The sequence below is a fragment of the Vanessa atalanta genome, chromosome 5 (assembly GCF_905147765.1).
Source record: "Vanessa atalanta chromosome 5, ilVanAtal1.2, whole genome shotgun sequence".
Lineage (NCBI taxonomy): Eukaryota > Metazoa > Arthropoda > Insecta > Lepidoptera > Nymphalidae > Vanessa > Vanessa atalanta.
This window is the reverse complement of record NC_061875.1, coordinates 4,748,669-4,771,253: the sequence shown is the minus strand read 5'-3', so window position 1 is coordinate 4,771,253 and position 22,585 is coordinate 4,748,669. Positions and strand designations below refer to the sequence as shown.

At 29.9% G+C, this 22,585-nt stretch overlaps 1 protein-coding gene across 1 annotated transcript in view; it reads right to left on the bottom strand.

Annotated features, from left to right (window-relative positions):
- Positions 1 to 18,332, bottom strand: part of LOC125064391 (elongation of very long chain fatty acids protein AAEL008004-like) — a 42,515-nt gene extending 24,183 nt beyond the window's left edge. The window contains exon 1 of the mRNA XM_047671383.1: positions 18,113 to 18,332. Coding sequence (XP_047527339.1) covers positions 18,113 to 18,119 — 7 coding nt within the window. The 5' untranslated portion in view covers positions 18,120 to 18,332. The remainder of the gene's footprint in view (positions 1 to 18,112) is intronic.
- Positions 18,333 to 22,585: the final 4,253 nt, after the last annotated feature.

The window sequence follows — 22,585 nt, the reverse complement described above, 5'->3', positions numbered from 1 at the left end:
AAAGTAGTCTATGTCCTTCCCTTTGTGTTAAAGCTTTAGTGCTTTGCTTTAGTGGTTTAGCCGCGAAAGGGTAAAAGACAGGCAGGTTAAATTCGCATTTATAAAATTAGTATACATGTTTATTCCTCTCAATTTAGCATTGCATGCAACTCAATCGTTTGTATTCTAAGATTATATACTTAGTTAACTATACATACATATGTATATACGACAAATAACAGAGTACGCTCACATTGTATTCACATTACATAACGCGGGTATATATGTATCTATTTACACTGGACTAATGTCATAACTCTCGTAATGTCATAAATCTTCAGTCACATCTGATATTAAATAAAGAAATTGCATTGGTTTTAATCTCTTTAGACAAATCCTTGAATACTTCATTAATACTCATTCTATCAAATTAAACTTATATTTAATTGTTACGATAAAACACCATTAATGTAACATTTTGATTTTATTATCAATCATTCCTATAATCGTAGTATTTGGACATTGAAGCGTGACTTTATTATTATTTTATACGTAAATCTAAAATTAAAGTAGCCAAGTAACTCCTTATTACATCAGTATTTTAGTGAAAGTCCCGTCAAAATCGGTCCAGCCGTTCCAGAGATTAGCCGGAACAAACAGACAGAAAGACGAAAAATGTAAAAAAAAATCGGTATATGTACCGTGAATACATACATACACATTAAAATAACCACTTCTTAATAATTTTTAATATTACAAACAGACACTCCAATTTTAATATATGTACCTATATAATTCCTGTACATTTTTTTCCAATTCCGCAATAGAAAAATCACGATGAAAATAAAATATATTTTACAACTAAAAGCAATTGCAATGGTCAAGACGTTAACATGTGACGTACAAATATTGAATAGACAAAGCTGTAACTAATTACGAATCCTGGAATGTAATTCATTTTGCAACGTAATTAATGCTTAACATATAAAATAAGTTCATCACATGCTTCTGTTTTCAGTGATTTAATCGAGGTAATTAAAAAAAAAAAAACTCAACATCAATAAGTTCATCGTAAAGAACCTACGGTTTTAAGAAAACCTAAAAAAATAATATCCAAAATAACGGTAAATTTTATTGTTATAAAGTATTAGTATAGCTACTCTGCTGTTTTTTTTATTTATTTTTTTATATTTTTATTCGAAAAACTATAGATTATTAAGACAAAAAAAAAAAACAATTCATTATATTGACGTATCATATAGAGCTGTCATAATGATTTTTTTTTTAATAAATATAAACGGTTAGTTAATTTATTAAAAAAAGGTTTTTTCTCGTGATAGAATTCTTTTATTGTCACGCACGCATGTATAGCGGTAATTGAAATAAATTTGTTTCTTAAAAAATCTGAATTAAACTGCGTTAGCAATATTAACGTGCACAATCGAATAAAGATAAAAAATCCTCGGAATAATTTGTGAATCTAATAAGAAAAAAGCATTTGAAACAAAAATACATTATTTCCACTTTATATTAAGACCAGTCAGACCGCGATTTCAAACAATATTCAATCACGATTTAAAATGCAATTTATGTAGGCGGGTCATAGAAGTTAATTGTAATTTATATACTTAAATTACATATAATTATATTATAATTTGGGTAAGACACCTGTGCGGTTATTTGCAACAGTAAACCACTCACACGGATGTAACAATTTTGATCCTTTTTGTCAAGGATCAAGGATGGCTGTTGGCTTTAAGTTCACCTTTTCTGGTATGCATTTGTATGGGGTTGATAAATTCATTTAAATAAACGTATTTGAAGCCTGCATAACTGGCAAATTTATGAGATATTTAAAACACCGAACGGAATCCTGTCGGTATCTCAAAAAAATATTTTATTAATTAATTATCATAAACCTGTCACCTGTCAAAACGAAAAAATAAATAAAATAACGAGTCGCTCAGTAACAATTTTAATTTTCATAATATGTACATACATTTCCTGTATGGAAATCAACGAATACTAACTCCACGAATTTTATTGTGTTGTGTAAGCATTATATTTTAATATATTATTTATTATAATAACGCTGTTTCTCATTAAAAAACTTAAACCTTGGTACCGACTCGTATCCCTCTTTTATATCGTCATGCAATCTCAGCGCCGCTACTACTGGTATTGGCGTGTACGTGGCGCGTAAACTATACATCGTCGTTATATACTAATTAATTAATTAAATTATGAATGCGAAAGTAACTCTCTTTCACGGCCAAATCACAAAACCGATTTTGATGAAACTCGGTATGAAGCAATATTCAACCCCAAGGGAGGACATTGACTCACATTACCACCTACAACTGCACCTTTAACACGCGGACGAATATTATAAATAAATATTAATAAATCAATAAGAAAAAAATATTTAGTAAAGAAACTCTTGTCATTTTTACTGAATATCTAATTATTGGTTTTCTTTTTTATATACTGGGTGCTATGCTTATCAGCATATATCTAAATTTCTTTATATACATACATGTTCAATGCTTTTTTGTCATTAGACATAGCCGCTATCCGCCGTCCCTGTGTTTTAAATCTGTAATGTTTTCGAAAATATTCATTTAAATTACATGCTGTAAGGGGGCCATATTGATCTATATTAAATGCACTGCAATCGTATGTAAGGTACTTAATTGGAAAAACATTAATGCTGTATTATTGCTTAAAATCCCTCAAAAATAAACCATTATTTCTCGTAAAAAGTAAGGGATAAAAAATGGTTATTATGGGTTATTCCTAAGAGATTTTTGTAGAACTTTTCAAGGTGCACAATACTGCAGTACATTATTTTGATCTATCTCGTATGGTTCAGTCAGCTTTTGCAATGTCAGCGCAAAATTTTTCGTTTATACACGACATCACATTAGAAACCTCTAAAATTATCAGTTTCTCCACTTTGCATGTATTATACATATAAATCCTCTTGAATCGTTCTATCTATTTAAAAAAAAAAAAACATTTTTACATCGGTAAGCGTCTATTTTATTCTGTGTAATGATACTACCAATTTGGATGTTTCATATGTGCTGAGCCTCCAATTAAGGCTACACATTCTATACATCTATGTGCTACGTGTTATGCAATCGTGTATGCATTATTTTATCGCACGACCAATTAATATATCTGCGAAGATATCGTGTATCACAAATTCATATAACATGAATGTTTTTAAAAGTTGAACACAAGGACGTTCCGTTCATGTTACGAAACATCCAACGTGCTTTTACGAGGGAGTCAAGTGTCGACCGGCCGTAGACAGCATTCCGTTATTTTTAAGAGGTATAAAACCGCAGAACTTCCATCGAATGTAATATCTGTCAAGTTGATAAGACGTAATCAATGACGTTCCTATTTACGAATTGTTAATACTAATGAGCATCTTTACATAATTCGCGTTATTATAAAAAAAAATGGTCCGGTCGATTTAATACTGCCTATAAAAACTCCTTTTTAATTATCTTAAACGAATTATATATCGCCATTTGATGTCCAGCTCAAAACGTAGAAACTTATCCTTTAGTATTGTAAAGCTACTTTAGTATTCATAGAAAATACAAGCTCTTTTTTTTATCAGCATCATAATATAATTTTATTTTATTGTGTAGATTAAAAGATGATTTTATATTTCAAGTATTGATGTTCCGAAATGTAGAACCATCTGAAACATCTAAAATGCATTCGACAAGGATCCAATAGAAACATATCCGGTATGACAACTTGTGAGTGTCTAAATAAAATAAAATATTTAAGTCACCCCAATATTACTATAAAATAAACACAACGCTAGCGCGATTTAGGGTATGACTTGTCGTTCATTAAAGGTTAAGTTTAATAAATGAATATTTATTAAAGAAATTTTATGTTTAAAAAAAAGAAAAATTTTGGATCAGCACTGCATTTGCAATCATTTCCATTTTATTTATTTTAGTTTATTTATTTCGAATGTGATTTTTGTCGTTGAAACGTAGATATTTACAATTTTTATATTTTGTAATAGTAATAATAACAGTACGTAAAATAAAAATAACAGGACGTGTTTATTATTCGAGAATATATAACTCGTCCGATATAGATCGAAAACTATAAATTATGAACGCAACAATGTTCGTCCTCTATAAGAAAGAGGTTTATATGTTTCCTTGGAATGTGTAGTCTAGTGGAAATTTTAATGGAAATTTTATATTTTGAAACATGCATCCCTAATGACATGTTAATGGATTATGAAATTACGTTTCTCATTTAAATTCTTCTTCAAATTATGTTAAGACAGTTCGTATTAAATAAATCTAAAGTTTGAGTAACGTGGCAGTGTGTAAATATATGCCTGCTTAAGTAAACCCTCTTCTCCCTTATGAGAACTATTCCGCCATAATGTTTCAATGGGTGGATACACATGTAATGGTTACGTAAGTCTTCCAACATAGTTCCTAAGTTTTCTCATGATGTTTTTCTACGTCGCCAAACATCGGATATATAATTATAAACACAAAGTTTTAAAGGGTAGTTACCTTTATGTAAGCTGCACGCGAATTAAACATCCAACAACAGCTCGTATAATAAAACCAGTGAACATGCAACCTTATCGATTTTGTAAATATGTCTAATTGTGTAATGTGAGTCAGTTTTAATTTATATAAATGTAGGACTTATATCTTATGGGACATGTATTTATAATGACATTGCCATTTTTAAAATAGAAAAATTATACGTTATATTTACTTGGGGGTAGAGCTTTGTGCTAGCCCGTCTGGGTAGGTAACACCCACTCATCAAATATTCTACCGCCGAACAGTAGTATCCAGTATTGTTCCGGTTTGAAGGGTGAGTGAGCTAGTGTGACTACAGGCGCAAGAGATAACATCTTAGTTCCCAAGGTTGGTGGCACATTGGCGATGTAAGGAATGGTTAATAAATTGCCAGTCTATTAGCGGTGGTGACCACTTACCATCAGCTGACCCATGTGCTCATCCGCCTATCTATATGACTAAGCTTAAAAGTTGGTTAATATTAATTATGTTAAAAAAATTGGTTTAAACATTATTCAAGTAGTCTCTTAGAAATTTGCTTTTCATCGTAAATTTCGTATTTTAAATTAATATAAAGCAAACGACGATGAGACGTGCTACACGTCGAAGTTGCTTACTGCTATTCAAAATAGTATAGACGTCCAATCGAAACATTAGTGACTATAGAAACTTACAGACTATAATCATAATTTTCTCAAGCATTTTTGAAACCGAAAACACAATTATATAAAGGTTCCGTAACCTTTATTCAGTTATACATTTTGAGACTACAGTTAATTGATGGTTGCTTAAAAAATACGATTAGTCAATAAAACAATCAACGCACCGTGCGAGTTGGACGACCTTGGTTAAGTTCTTTGAGCATAAGTTGCGTTTGAATTAAATACAATTGTAACACAATAAACATTAAGGTCATTGACCTCTCACTGTTCTATTGTTTATTGGTGCGTATAAAAAAGTTTCAATATTGTAACTTGACAGGAAAATAAAATAAGAATGTTATTTGTACATTTTCTAGAACCATTGTTTTATACAGATCCATAAAGTGAAAAGAATTTTTTTGCTATTAAAATATATATATATATATCTTCAATGTTCAGTGTTTCTGCTGAATAAACTATTTTCCAATCTGATCTATGTATTTTTACAAACTTCTATTTAACTTGCAATATATGTTTGTTTAGGTCGAACATTGCTAACTGAATTCGAAACATTTCCTTATATCTTACGGAGTTCATTTCTACAAGTCGGTTGAGTTTTGATGATAATGTATTTTTATTATAAGCATGACTAGCTTCTACACCCTGAATTGACTCCAGGCGAACTCCTCAACAGTCAACAGCATAGACACGAAATTCGGTATACTATAATAGCTTGTTTTTTCATACGGATATTTACTATTAATTAATTTCCATTAATCTATCTTTTGCAAGGAACGGACTATAAATATCTCACTGTTGGGCTTAAGCCTCATCTCAAAACAAATTACGCACGTGAAAATTTAGTGGTGATTGATTTGAACTCGCAATCATCAGTTATGATACACGCGTTCTAGTCAGAGGGCCATCGCTTATCTTAAAAAAAAAAATTTTGTTAATCAAATGGCTATATAAAATTCAACGTCTTCAATACAATTTTTCCTTAAAAAAAACAAATTTTATAAATCAGTTGATAGTTTGAAATGTTGATGTTTCTAGCGCGTGTTACGTCAAGTTTACTCATCGCATGCCAGCTGACATAATGATAGCAATGTCATTACCGCTGTCGTAACTCTCACTAGCAGTGTTGCTATTGTATGGTGACAGTTTTGATGAGGTCAAGTTTGTTTTAATTCTGCCGTGGATTTTATATTAAAGAAAAACTTAATAAATAAAGAAATTACACACGTTCGAATTTAAAAAAAAATCTAAATTCGATTAGTCGATTATTTCGAAAATGTGCGCAAATATCGAACTCAAAGATACTACTTTTAATCCAACAACCCACATTGGAGCAGCGTGGTGGAATATGCTCCAAGCCGTCTCCCCAAAGGGAGAGGAGCCCTTAGCCCAGCATTGGGATATGTACAGGCTGTTAAAGCTGTAAACACAGACAGCATGTCTCTTGAACAGTTATTTTCATATCGTTAATCATTCATATTTAAAAATATTATAAATTAAAATGATTCCGTTTTGAGTATATTATGGTTTTTAGAAAACGATAAGCGTAGTGATTAAGATGTTGCAAAACTGCCCCGGCTCCTTGGGCTAATGTACTTAGAGGAGAAATTAGGAGTTTCTAGAAAACAGATATTAAATAGCTTGACATTTTGAAATATTGTGCGCATCAGGAATCATAAAAGTTATTTACATCTATCTATCTTGCGTTTTTAAAGGATAGGAATGTCCCATTTTAAGAAATTACAAATATTCCTATTTACCCCTCCACGCGTAACGCTTGTGCTAGGACTAAGGACGACAATAGCCCAAGAGATCGGAACCGAACATAGGACTTTTTAAATCGATAGACATTAAACTACTGCGTTACCGATGCTCAAGTATAAGCCAAAGATATAGTATAGATAGAAGTAAGAGATAAAATATATGTTTTAAAAACATTTGTTCACGTTTCGGTCGCTGCGTATCAATTAAAATACTATTACGTATAATAGGAGGTATACCGGATACAAGACTTGGTCTAGGATGCAGCTCTGAATTCTTTTTTTAAATACATTTTTGGAATGTTTTTTTTTCGCCGCTCACAATAGATTGAACAGACAGAAACCGTCACGTAAGTAAAAGCGTTATGCTTTTTACAAACAAAGAGCGTTATGCTCTTTGTTTGAACTTATTTTGTGTTATTGTTTTATTTCATATGGGATTTTTAGTAATAATTTTATTTCCCATTGATTCATTCTCAAACATTATTATTTATTTATTCAAAGCAAAAAGCATTTTTGTTCCAATCAGCTGACCCTATTCCTTTTTTTAAATGTCAGTTTGTCAAATTTTGTAAGATTATTAAAACCACTCGTTCTGATACTATGAAGTTGAAATTTACACATTAATTCAGTTTCGATGCGATGACAATGACTTTTATTAGTTAGTAGTTAGACATTTTATTACAACCTGGATTGGCTCAAGACAAACGACTCTTCAAGAACCGTCAGCAACGACGGAAATTTTATATATTAAAGCTTGTTTTTGGAAACGTTTTTTTAATTTGAATTTATTACTTTATATTTCATTGTAATAAGATAAATTCGTCTACAAAATAATTAAAGTTTGAAAATATTATATTAGATCAAAACAAAAAAAACCCCTGGAAAATGTTCTAGAAGTAAAATGAAAAAAACTTTAAAATACGTATTAATTATGAGGTTAAATAATTTAGATTTATGTAATTATCATGAAAAAAATAAATTAAATGAATATTATAACTATTTAATAAAATTTAAAATCTAGTTTGCAGGTAATAAACTTACATAAACTTGAGCTAAAGACTTCAAATGGTAAAAACTACGTTGAAAACATAAGTAATTAAAATATTCGAGGAACTGAACAAACTATGGTTGCTACAAGTCATCTTACTTAGTGCAAGCATCGTCGAGGGCTATCACGGTTGCAGTACAAAACCGAACGTGTATTAATTTATACATAATATCTACATGAATATCTAATGTTATTATTATTAATAAGATAACTCATAAAGCCACGGAGCCAAAAGTTTAGGAAAAAAGAAGTTAAATGCATAATAAATCTCTCCATAGTATAAAAGATAGTCGCTTGCCGCCGTCTGTACGCTTAGATCTCTTAAACTATACAATGGATTTTAATGCGGGTTTCAAATAAACAGAGTAATTCTACAGGAAGATTTGTATAATAAACGCATATCATAGCAGAGAAAAGCCGAGAATTTCGAATCAAAATATCAATTTAAATATTTACTTTATGTAACTTTACTTTCCGGAAAAAAACAAAAATTTTTATTTTTATGTTTTTTTTTCTTCAATCGCCTAGTTAATGTCTTTAATTATGTACCCATGTGAGGCCGGGAAGAATAGCTAGGATATATTTATAAACATAATTTTATATAATTTGTTTGTTATTATTTTAAAATTAATTTAATTTTAAATATATTTTATTATTAGCTAACATACGCAATTTTGTAATATCATATTGTACAGTATATTTCTTAAATACATTTACGTTATGATTTGAGCTGTTCTTTAATAATTATAGTATGCATTAACATGTTATAATATAAAAAAAGCAACAAAAAAGATTATATCTATAATTAAGTTTTAATTGTTGCGTTGAGTTATTTTGCAAAAAAATATATTCTTTGGATTTATTGAACTTTTATTATTAGGATATTCTAATTTTATAGTTTTGACAGAAAAAAAATTCTTTTCAAAGCGCTTGCCTTTTTTTGCGTCAATTTTTAAACTATTATTAAAAGTTTCTTCGTCATACACTTTTTTTTTTCTTGACTGACTGTACTGTGACTGTACGTACATCCAAAACAATTGATTCTAAAGAGCTGAATTTTTTAACATAAGCTTATGTTACAATATATACTTTCGGTAAGTTAGGATTTTATGAAACTTTAAGGGAGTAATTCGTATGTATTATATTCGTATGAAGTGGGGACATTTTTAACTTCAAGGAGTGTGATATGTATATGCCATATAAGGTCAACAATTAAAAAGTGTCCTCGCCCTTCAAAGGTTCAGGAAACAGAATTGATACAATTTGACATTTAACTCTTAACTTTCTCCAAGTTCCTTATTGTCCAGGGTCGACTGGTCTGAATTTTATCATTCGAAATTGCGTGTAAAAAAGTGAGGTCGGTTACGAAAGCGATTTAATAAAATAAATATGCGAATAGTTTAAAATATTAAATTTATGTGTGGAAGATTCACATCAACGGCTCAACCGAGGAAGATTTATGCTTTTAAAATAGCTTTTATTTAACGCGTATAATTAATCGCGAATAGTTTGTATATCTTATATGTGACAATAAACGTTGCTATTTTTTATCTGTTTGAAATTTATAAACTTCAACCTTGACCGTTTATGATGAAACTATTGTCCACTTTGTTATTCTATGTTATTCGTTAAATGACACTCCAGCAGATGAAATTCTATATTGGGCAGCGTTATGAAAGTTAATAGTATATTCCAGTCGAAGTAGATTAAAGATAAGCAAGCCTTAGATTTACGTATACAACTCGATTTGCTAATAACTTGGCTATATTGTGAACTACTTCAGTTCTTGACTAATATGTCATTATTATACAACACTAATTACTTATTATTCACTTTTATTTTACTCAGTATTAATAAGCATACAAAAAATTGCCTATAAAAATATTAAGACCAATGAAAATAAATAATATTTTCCGATTGCCGAAGTAGATTAATTAAAAAATTAAAACATAAATTATCGATTAAAAAAAAAACCACAATAGAATTGTAATGACTTAAGTTAATTATATATTATACACGAGAACCTCATCTAAGTACCTAGAGTTCAGTTCACAGAAGGTTATGGGAATCAAATTGCGTTAAAAAACAGAAACAGAACAGAACAGTTTGCAAAAAAACAGAACCGTTGCGCTTGCTTATTGATAGTCAAAAATTTAGCATCGGTTCGGAAATAAGCACCTCGGACCTGAAAAGACCCGGCGAGGGATTATTTTTTTATTTTATTTATTTATTTTCGGTAAACAAACAGTACAATAGAATACTAATATGAAAAGACAATAAAATAATACACACACATCTAATACAAAATAACAGCAGGAAGTAATACGGACTGAATATTTAATTTAATATAAAAATTACACGAAAAAATCATTAATTAACCATATAAAAACATCAATTAACGTCATATTTTTCAATTATTGTTTTCGTATAATAAAAAATATATTTTCGTTATTTGAAACAGCCTGGAGTCGATCATTTCATTCCCAAAGAGTATAATCAACTGAGGAGTACCTAATTAGTTTTATATCCTTTAGCACGCAGTCTTTAACGATTCCTTTAAATTTTACAATTGAACATTTTTCAACGTCTTCTGGGATCCTTTTGTAAAAACGCATACATTGTCCCAGAAAAGTGTAACAAAGTCTGTGTATTCGGGTAATTGAAGTAAAATTAAATAAACAAGAATATCCGGCGTTTATTCATTTTATCATTTCATAATACTCTAATGGAACTGGAACACTATACCAAAGTGGCGTTTGACATTGACAATCTCTTTTTTTTCAATCACCCTTCAAATCGTAACAAAACAGTACTAAGTATTGCTCTTTGTAAAGTGATGAGCGGACCTATAATAGTAGAATAGCCCTTAAACTAATTAAAAATTAAATTAATTTTAAAGATTTTAGTATTTATAAATGTTTATGATATTATTTACTTGCATAATTAATTTTAATAATGATAATTCGTTCTCGACCTTTAACATGTTTTATTCAACAATCCAGTCGTAACTTCATGACCTTTTGAAGAAGAAAATATAATTTTTTCTACTTAATAAAATATTTAATGCTTCTGATACGTATTAAAATTGTACATTTATAATTATAATTTTTATAATTGACATATTTAAATTTTAAATTTGATTTATATAATTAAGTATGTATTTAAATTATTATATATACCTATAATAATATAAAAAATAAACTTTGTATAAGCTCATATTATTATTTTCACATAAAACCAAAATTACTGCTATAAAACAGATTCAAAAAACGTTTATAATTTAACCGTCATTGTATTAATAACCTGTATATTTCCCACCGCTGGGCTAAGCATCTATTAAATGAGAAATTCATTTTCATTTATTTGAAGATATTATTACTTTATATGGCATAGAGCGTTAACCTCAGTTCTGTAATTATACTATTATTATGTTATCGCGTGGTTAAAATCAAAATCTTTTCCAAAAGTTTATTGGCATAATTAAGTCTAGTTTATACGGCCCGTAAATTCCTATAATTATTTTTAAAATACAAAAAAAAGAATTCCGATTTTAAGATAAATATCTTTAGGCTTAAGTTTTACGAGCACTTCTGTCATCTATCTGTATTTATTTAATTAAATCAGTTTAATTTTTCACGAAACGATTGTGTTATATTTCTTTATTTGCACAATTCGTGGTTTCCACGCAGTGCAAAAAATAGGCCGGTGCTAGCGGTGCCCAGGCAATGGCGCTGCCCCTAGAGATGCACAGAAACTACCAGACCGAGACTACAATTTATATATTATAATTATTAAAAATTCTAACAAAGAATTTTCTGCGCAATTATAAAAGCTTGCACCGACGTATAAAAGCCTGTTACGGCAATGATTCCACACATACTTTTAAATCGACTATCTTGCAATTTGATATGATTTTTTAAATAAGCGTATTATATATAAACATATATTACGTTTATTTAAATAGATAAAAAACGCGTTTATTCATTATTATATCTCTCAACTACGTTGTAGAAACTACAACGTAGTTGAGAGATATAATTAATTAACGATATACTCAATATTTGTTCTGTACGCTTTTAAGACGAGTGTTTGTTTCGAGTACGACAAAAAGATTAAAGTGCATTCACACACATTATAGAAAAACCTCATTGCGTCATATATTTTTCACTGAAACGTTGCATACATTTGGAATTTTTGGTCATAAGTCGGAACACATCGGTCATAAAGTTTTGGATAAGTGATTTTTTTCAGTTAACACCTCCATGAGCCCGTAATCGAAAAGCATGATACACACCGACTTTAGAAGAGGCATTGCCTTAGTCAATCAACAGGAAAGTTGCTTTAGATTTTGATATGATAATGCTCTGCATAAAACCTTTATATCAACGGATAACTCTATTATAATGACACGGGCAACAGTGAAGTATTCAGTAGTCATGATCGCCGAAGTCGTCAACAATCGTAGTCAGTAATATTTTAGCTATTTTACACTAATATTTTATGACCTACACCTGAACCTTCTTCATAAATCACTCCTTATATTGACGACTTCTAAATATCCAGCAGTTTTTAGTGATTTTTACAGACGTACAGACAGTGATGTACGAGTATATTTGTGATTTCAAATCGTAAGTATTAAATACAAGACTACAGTACTGGAAGGGTGAATTCGACTACAATTTGGCATTCTGGCGTTTTTAAATTACAACGAGCGATACTTAAACTGTCCAATGACAAGTCATTCAGTCCTATTTTTGGTTGAGTGGTACTTAAAAAGTTTGACTACCACTTTGCGAAAGGTCAAAAATTGCGTAAAGGTAACCAGTCGAATGTTTTTTAATAAATCTTTATCTTAAAGCGAATGCGATGTCCGTTACGGTGCTGATATTTTTTGTATTTACATATCTCAACGTCTATCTAATGCGTTTTAATTAAAATATAAGTTTGTTAATTTAATTCTATAGGCTATAACAGTAGGAATTTTCGTGGCGAAACGTACTTTATAGACGTACTGAAATCTGTTTTTTTTTTTTTTAAATAAGAACGCTGGCGGGCGAATGGGTAGTCTGATAAGTGGTAACCACAGCCTGATGAATGTATGCCATCATAAGTTTTAAGTTTTGTGTCTCTTGTACCTGTTATTACATTGGCTCACACACAGAATAATTGGTGAGTGACAACAACATTCAAGAAAAACCCAATATGTTTCGTCATTTGTCTTGCAACACTTTTAGTAAAATAATAAATAAACACAATGATCATTTCGAAATACGAATTATTAAGACAGTCATTTAAAAAAAGAATGTAATAAATTTTAAAGACAATCTTTAACCGTTAGAAGTTAGAGACCGTCATTATTCGTCATAATAATTATAGCTATTCTGTAATAAGATACGCGAAACTCACCGCGAAACACGAGTTTGAAATGTCAGAATATGACATACGACTTTGACTAAAATAATTATAAAATTTATAGGATACAATTATCAAAATGGTGTATCACACGTAAGTCTGTTGTCAAAATATCACGAGAGAGATAAAAAGTGATTTCTTACAGAATCGCACTTAATTTATTCCGTGTCATCATCGTTTCGGACGTTAAGAAAGTCCATAGGCCGATGGTCTCATTTTGTTCAAGGTCGAATTCCAATATTTTGATAGATATTTAAAATTAATGTCAATGTCACTACATGTGGTTAAAAACACTTTCAAAACATCGAAATTTTTCATGAATTGGTGACGATTTAATGACTCATATAAGTGAGAGTGGTACTTGTAATGTTAATATTGAACTTCTTCATATAAAAAAAGAATATATAAATATAAATGATTCATCGAAACTAATCAAAACGATTATCTTTATTTATAGAAATAATCGTTTCATAATTATTATTTTTAAATTATACCAATTTAGTAGATATTAAAAAAGGACGCGTTAAGGCACGTGGTCTTGGAAAAACCTAGGAGGTACGTTGGCTTAAATCATACCTGGATTTCTCACTTTACGAATATTTGTAGGATTATATTAGTGTTTTTGGTCTTCTGTATTTATTACTCTATATATTACATTAAAAAATAGGCATATTAATTATATTTAGTTTTTTTTTTTTCAAACTATTTTATTTTATTTTTCGATTCCAAATTTATCGATTTTTATCTTTCGCTACGTAAATTGTTACTGATACCCTGCGAATCTCTAGGTCTTAGTCGATGATACGATGTAGCCAAACATATTTAACATATATAAACAAGGTTGTATTGTAAGTTTTTATAAATATATTGTTATACGTTAACAAGTTATGAAAGGTTTCGGTAATCCGCAACCAATAACACTGACCATTCAGAACCGGTTATTAAATTGGGTATTCGGAGATTTTGTCCCCACTAAAAACCATTTCGAAGGTTAATCTATATTTGACACAGAATTTCTTAAAGAAATTATATGTTTTTTTTTGTATAAGTTACGCGAGTAAACGCGTTTTTTATAACTATCTATCCAACGGTTTTGCAAGGGTAGAATAATTGCGTATATATAATGTTTATAGTGATGAAATATACAAAGAAAAAGGTCTTATATTTTGACCCAGAAACCTTTGCAGGCGCACGCAGCACAACTCTACGATGTTTCATTCACGACCGAATGAATGGTTTAGCAACGTATAGACTACAAACAAAAATATGATATATAATAAGAAAATTGTGTAGGTAGGAGTTTAACTATTTTTTTTCATTTGTGTAATAGAGAATTGTTGGTGATTTTTTTTTTTACAATAAGCGTATTTATTTAAACCGATTAATTTAGAACACTATCTTTTTCGCTTTTCGTGTCTGACCGTTTGTTCGCTATATTGATGTTGACTTAAGTTACACGATTGACTTTGCTTTTAACCACAGTTTAATTTTGAAAGGTTTTAGTGTGTTTCCGATTTATTTAAAAAAATACTGAATCGAAGGTAGCTATTTAAAAGCTAAATAAATAAGTAACCATTTTAAAAGTATTTTTGAGAGATTGAGAACTTTACTTTAATTTCTCACACGTTATAAATCATTTTAATAAATTAAAAATTTGTATAGGTATATTTTTGTAACATATTTATAAATCCAAATTCAAAACTTCAAAATCTCGGTAGAATCTGCATTCTGAACCGGTGGTAAGTGCTTGTGAAAGCGTACTTGAATATAATATATTTTGATTTTAATTTTCAAACACGGACGTAAAACGGAGATACTATTAATACCCTACTGCTGGTCATCCTCTTCCGTCGCCGCCAGATGAAACAGATTTGACCAGCAACCTTCCATTCACGTGTAACCATATAAGACATGTATTTTTTTAAGTAAAGTATATAAAACCTTATTATGCAACAAAATTGATTTAGCATGGCTGTATGGCAATCCCATTCAAAACGTACACGACTACTAAAACACGTGTTAATAGTTCGCAGTTTCCGTATGCGCTTGCATTGTTTGTTTTAGTAATTACATACTTATAGCCTTTTTGTATTATCTTCGTAAATTAATATTGCAAGGCTCGTTATACGTGTTTTTTTTTATATTTCATTCTAAAATGAATTATAAGTCTGTTTGTAATATTGAAATAACCCATTTTTACTAAATGCTTATGTATGTATACACGGTACATATACCAAAATAACAAAAAAAAAATTATATACAATTTTTGTCTGTCTGTCTGTTTGTTCCGGCTAATCTCTGGAACGGCTGAACCGATATCGACAGGACTTTATCGGCAGATAGCGGATGTAATAAGGAGTAACTGATGCTACTTTTATTTTAGAATTACATATAGAATAAAAATAAAATCACGTTACAATATCCAAATAACTTAAATTCAAACAACGCGCACGAAGTCGCGGGCACAGCTAGTACATTTAGTTACAATACAATAACTGCACACAAGGTACATAACAGGTTAGTTCCCAAGGTTGGTGGCGCATTGGTTACGAAATAAATGGTTAAAATTTCATACGGTACCAATGTCTATGGGCTCTGGCTACGATTAAACGTCAGGTGGATCATTTGCCAGTCTGTCTACATCGGTAGACATAAAAAAAGAAAAATCTTTATTTTTCATAAACAACTATCTATATATATAAATATAAATTTATATATATTTATATATATAAATATAATATATATTTATATATATAAATGTAGAGAAAAATAAGGAAAATTGCGGTCTAATTGCTAAAAGGTTATTTCTGACCTTCAGATAATTTTTGGGTAGACGATGTGATAATACAAAAAAATTTGCCGGTTGGACATAATTAACGGGTAAAACAATTAATGAAATTACACATTAACTATAAATATACTTTGTATACTTATTGTTTTGTACATTTTATTTCGTTTCTTACAACCCCTGAATGACAATTTTCTTTATTTTAATTTTCCAGAAGTTAAAAACAAGTTTTCCTTTTTAGTATCGACTAAAAAATTAAGGGAAAGGCACATCTATCATTCATAGACATGGACAAAAAATCAAATGACGTATTTCTACTACACGCGATTCTAGTATTATATTTAATGCATTTTTTTCTGAACATGATGCAATTTGGAATGCAATGAATTGGTGTTTAGGACTTTACATAGACTAGCTCGCTTAGGACGTTAAGCGTATTTATATAAATATCTGTATAACTTATTGAAATTCGTACGATTTGGGAAAAATTACATCTTCATTTCATCAAGAAAACATTACATCTTTATCGAGAAAAAAAATTAGCGATGTTTTAAACATATGTCATAGAAATTTAAATCATAGTTAAAAAATAAATCATTTGAATAATTTTTCCGTTCTTAATATTCAATCTCGTTAAAGTTTTATTATTTTCGTATTTGTTTACATTTTCATAAATGTGTTAACGATACATTCAATTAAATAGATATTCTAGCATAATTACATGTTGCGTCATAATAACATGCACAATTATAATGACGCATTATGGAAAATAAAGGCCCTTTACATCCTTTCAACCGCACTAAGATCGCTATAGGAAAATAACAAGATTTCGCTTAAGAAAATAACCATAAGTAAAAAAAACAGTTTCTATAAGATACATCAATGCAATTGTTCAAATGTCAAGCCCGGTTTGTATATTTCTATTTCGATTCGAAATTTTTATATAATTGGGTTCGAAATTTGAATACTATAAATACGAATATTAAAAAAAAAATGCTCCTACTCTTCTTACAAATTTGAACGTATTTCTTTCGTTAATATTAATAGTAAGTAAAGTTTATTTATATTTTAAACGACGCATCATTACTATAAATACCGCGACTCTTAGAATGACCAATTAACTTCATATACAGAAGGATTCTTATATGATATTTAGATAAAAAGTATCGTATATTATTACGCAAAATCAAAGATATTACACATTTATTAATAAATGTGTAGTTTTAGGAGTGCAATGATACGTAATATAATATATGGTATACCTTAATTAAGCGCGTTTTTTAATTAACTAGGTAAACTAAAATGTAATTATTATGTTTACAATTTTGAAGTCGCACTTTTTTTACCTATTACGTATTGGGTAATTTTTTTTTTAATTTCGTATTGTATTATGACAGCTACAATTGCCTATACATTGACCATTTGCGATAGCGTCACATGAACTACGTGTTTACAACTACAACAGTGAACTACCTTCTTTTACGATTTGTTTTTTTTTCTTCTAGTAAAATTTGTAAAACTGTTTTATCATATTATTATTATAAATTTTTATTTTTTTAATTATTTTTAGAGGATAATTAATTATGGAATTCGATTTTCAGAAAAAATATCATTCATTTTATTTTATTTTGTGCTTATTTTGATAAACTTAATGATGATATGGCTGAGTTGGTCTCGTTATGATCAGTTGTTTAACCGAAAATAAAAAATAACTCAATTTCTTATTTTAAAATAATAATAATTATTTTCTAGTCCTTTGATAATTAAGTCAAGGCTTAAAGAAACATTATCTAACTTTTTGCCTTTTTAAAATTCAAATGCTTTTCATCTTTAATTACTGATAATAGCCTATAATAATTCATAAGGCAAATACTTACCATTCATTTTCAAATAATTCCACAAAAAGTTCTTACACTAAACACAATTATAAAATTAAAAAAAAAATGAACACAACGCAATTATATCAAGCCACTGATGTACTATATGTGCGTACGAAAATTTAAATTTGGAACCTCATTCAAAAGGACTCCTGGTTGGTGGCTGCGAGCCAGGCGCGCACCGCGTTCTCCAATACGAAATGAGCCGCAAATGCGCGCGCGCGGCTATAATAAACAACCTACACGCGATAAAGGCTTAAAGATCTCGATTGCGAGTGATTCTCACGTACAGTGATCGTAAATGTAATTATAGTTTCGTAATCATTGCCGATACGACAATGTTATCAATGCTAGATTCTGAGATTGAAAACCTTTAAATATTGGGCAAACATTTTTGTTTCCTTGTGAATTTGAACTGTTAGACCTTGGTAAGTATTCAAAATTAGTTTTTGACTGCGTTAGTTTAGAGGCTTGCTTATAAGGGCGCAGATTTCACTGTCGGGCCGATAAAATGTAAGTTTGTTTTCAGTCGAAGAATTCTCGTTAAATATCTACATTACTTTGCTTTGGGGACTTGTTGGTCCTATAATGTTCTCGGTCATGGATTTTATGTTTGCACATACTTGTGCGTTAAAATAAGTCTTGCGCAGTTGGCTAGACGCCCTTGAGAATGGCCGCTTTGGGCTTGGGCCTGGAGGACATCATTATAATCGTTTAAACGCATAATCATATTTTTATGTAAGGCTTTATATCTGATTATTTAGTAACGAAGAGATAAATTTGATAAAGTTTTTACATAGTTTTCGTAACTTATTATATTATTGTTGTAACTCGAAACTGTTTCGTAATATCCGAATTATCATATTTTATGTACTCAATGTGAACGTGTCTGAATAATTTTATTAATTAATAATTAACAAAACACAAAACATTTTGAATTTTATTATTAATAATTACAAAAAAATATGTAATGTGTAAAGTATATGCACAGGTTTTTTTTTTATTTATTCCTGTATAATCTGGTCGTTCATTGTAATTATTTTTTTTTTAATATGAATAATTATTTTTTAACTATAATTCTCGACGTCTGTATGTAATTAGTATTTTTATTTATGTTCCGCTAAAACTTTGCTATTTAACAAACGATTTTTATTCTTTTTACGATAGGTTCAATAGGTATACCGTGTCCTAATCTTGATTTGATTGGTTTTGGAGTTAATAATTTACCTTTAATTAGTGTAAATTCGAACAAATATGAAAAGACGGTTTTAATTATATTTAGTACTTTATGATTATTAATTAAAACAACGAATGAAAATAATTTTCACCTTTAATTAATTAATTTATTAAAGGTAGTCCCAATGATCGCATTGAAAGCACCATTAAAACAAAGTCTCAAAGCTTTTACCATGCTGAGTCTGCAAGGATGAGAACACCTTCATACTTATGGTACTGCAATACTTTTATTCTCATAAATTAATAACAGTTTGGTCTGTATGATATGTTCCCTGAGAACAAAATATTCCACATAATATTTGATTGTGAACGAATTGCAACCGTTTCTAAATAATTAAATAATAGCTCTATACGAATCTACTCTACACATCATAAACAATTTATATAAGAATATTGTTCACGATGGCTTATAGCCATTATAAGATTCTCAATTATTTTTTAAGCAGCTGATAATCAAGCGGCCTTAAACCGAAACTGTAAATAAAAACATTACTAGTTATCGCCTGCACGTACGCGCTAATTTTGGAGATTAGTCGTCGGGTAGTCATAAAAGAGAAGTAGCTTATGTCCTTCCTTGTTCAAGCTTGCCTAATATTAAATTTCATCGAGTTAAGTGGTTTGGCCGTGAAAGAACAACAGGCAGAAAAATATACAGGCATGATGAAACCGTATTTTTTTTTTTTTATATATGCAGTTAATTTCAAATTTGTATACATTCATCAAGTTAGAATTGGAGTTTGTAGTTTGTAGATAACAATTTACTTTAATTATATTTACCATGGTGTTAGTGTGGTACCGTCGTTACTTTTGATGAGGAAGTAACTAAAGTAAACAATGCTAGCCCTATATCCACTTCAGTCAACAATCTAATTTTCTTACCCGTGAATGCTCAGTCTCAGTCGCCAGGCCCGACGTGGGTGATCCCAGCTCTTCCTCCCATCGGACGATTAGGTCTCCGGAACCATTCACCTCCGCGAGCACCTCCACCTGGAGCTCCCAAGGCGGATCACCTACGAGAAGTGTCACCGCAGTCCACGACACCGTATGGTACCCTCTGATGTCTTTCACCGCTACGACCCTCTGCGGCTTTCGCAGGAGGGCCCGATTGTTAGCAGTAAGGGCGTCCACCCAGATTGGGGCACCGTACAGCGTCATCGGCCTAACTACGTCGGCGTAGAGGCGCCGGCACAACGACCCAGGCTCTCCCACGTTCGGTTGAAGGCGAACTTAGATCATCCTACGATATAGGTACGAAAACAAAAAAAAAAACAGTTTTTGGATAAGACACCATCATAATTCAGCCATTTTGTGCAAAATATTTACTATATTATATATGTCTATATATAAAAAAAAAATTAATTTTAAAAACCGTAGAGTGTTTTAAAAGATAAAGCGGAGTTGCAGATAGAGGCAAAAAGCGACTTTATTCTATACAATTTATAGATGAAATATAATGAAAACTCGAATCTCTTTCATCACCTGTATAATCTGGCTTAGAATAATATATATAAATACATAAATAATAATAATATTATTAAATACTTTTCTCAATTAGATTATATGAGGATGAACCAGCAAATAACTCTGTACATATTATCTTTTACGTCAATTAATTCGAAAGGATCTATAGATTTATTACTTGAGGTGATGTACTCCACATATTATGTATTTTTGACATTTAGAACAAAATAATTTATAGTAGTCAATAATTATTTATATAGGAATAACGGATAAAAGTAATGAAGTATTATTACCAACAAACAATGAAATATCAGAATCACCTTAGACATATACTAAAAATAGAAATGGACCTAAAATTGATCCTCCTGAAACACTCATTTTCGTATCGATCTTGAAAACGTCATTCATTAAAGGACTCTTGTTTTACTATTTGATTTAAGCATAAGGATAAATAAAAACAAGAACCAACACCATTTACTTTGTAAAAAGCGTTAAAAGCTAATTGAATTTTTAACATAATTTTGCTTTCTCTCAAATTTCAATTTAAATGCTTGTCTGACTGGACTAATGTCTCTTCATTGTTTTCCGAAAAAAAAATTCACGCTCAATAATTATGTAGTTATGTTTAAATTCGTAACGAATAACATGGAATATTAAAAATAATAACACGTTTGACTCTGCCGTCAAAGGTAAATTTCCATTTTTCGAAACAGAATGAGGTTACTATGTATGTTTTGTTTTTTGTATTGTAAATATTTTCTTTGAAGAAACCGACACACTAAAATCGTAAAAAATATTGGTTACATTTTAATCAAGTCGTAATCTTAATAATTTGGAAACATCATAAATAATGTTGCCCTCCTGAATTTTAATGAAGTTTAAAAGTCCCAATATTTTCTAATGGTGTATTCCCACATGCCCGGTGGCACCACCAGTCTACAAATGATGACATTAGTTCGTTGGCACCTTTATCAATTATTTTAACTACAATTAAAACAGTACTGAAACTAAAATGGCGACAGAATCCAGGTAAGCCTCCGGTGAAGCATGTGTGTATGTGCCGTGAGAACTTGCACAGTTTGGTTACGTATGATTACAACATTGCTCATACTAAAAAAATAAATATTTTGAACAATTCTTAAACTTGGCACGAAACTTTGGCATTATTGCTAAATTAAATAATAAATATATTTTTTTAGTATCATCATTTCGTTTTTATTCACTCAGGGAAATAAATTCGACGTAAGGAAGCTTCAGCGTCACAATTTTTTCATATAAATTCAAAATTTAAATAAACATTTAACAACATTATTTGCATTTTTTTAAACGCATATATCCATATTAAATTACAAAATAAGTCTAGCTTTAATATTAATAACAATTAAAACTACAGACAATGATGTACAGATAAAACAATGATAGGCGATTCTATCACGAATTATTTGGGAAAATAATATGTTAATCATATACACATATTTTCTCATAGTATCATTTTAATGTAATAATTGTTATGTAAGCCTATTTCTTAAAGATTGCATGAAAAGTAAAGCAACCTTTTTTTTTTCTTTTCTTAAAAAATGAAAATTAAGTAATTAAATCCCTGATGCCTGTCATTACACCGGGTCACTTAACTTTCACGGCAACAGATGTTTATTATTAATGTGGCGCTGTTTTAAGTTTAGGGAAGTATTCTCTAAAATTCACTCTTAAAGTGAAATTTTGAGATTTCTTTTTAAATTTATGGTACCAAACAGTCGATTGTCCCAAACTCTTTCT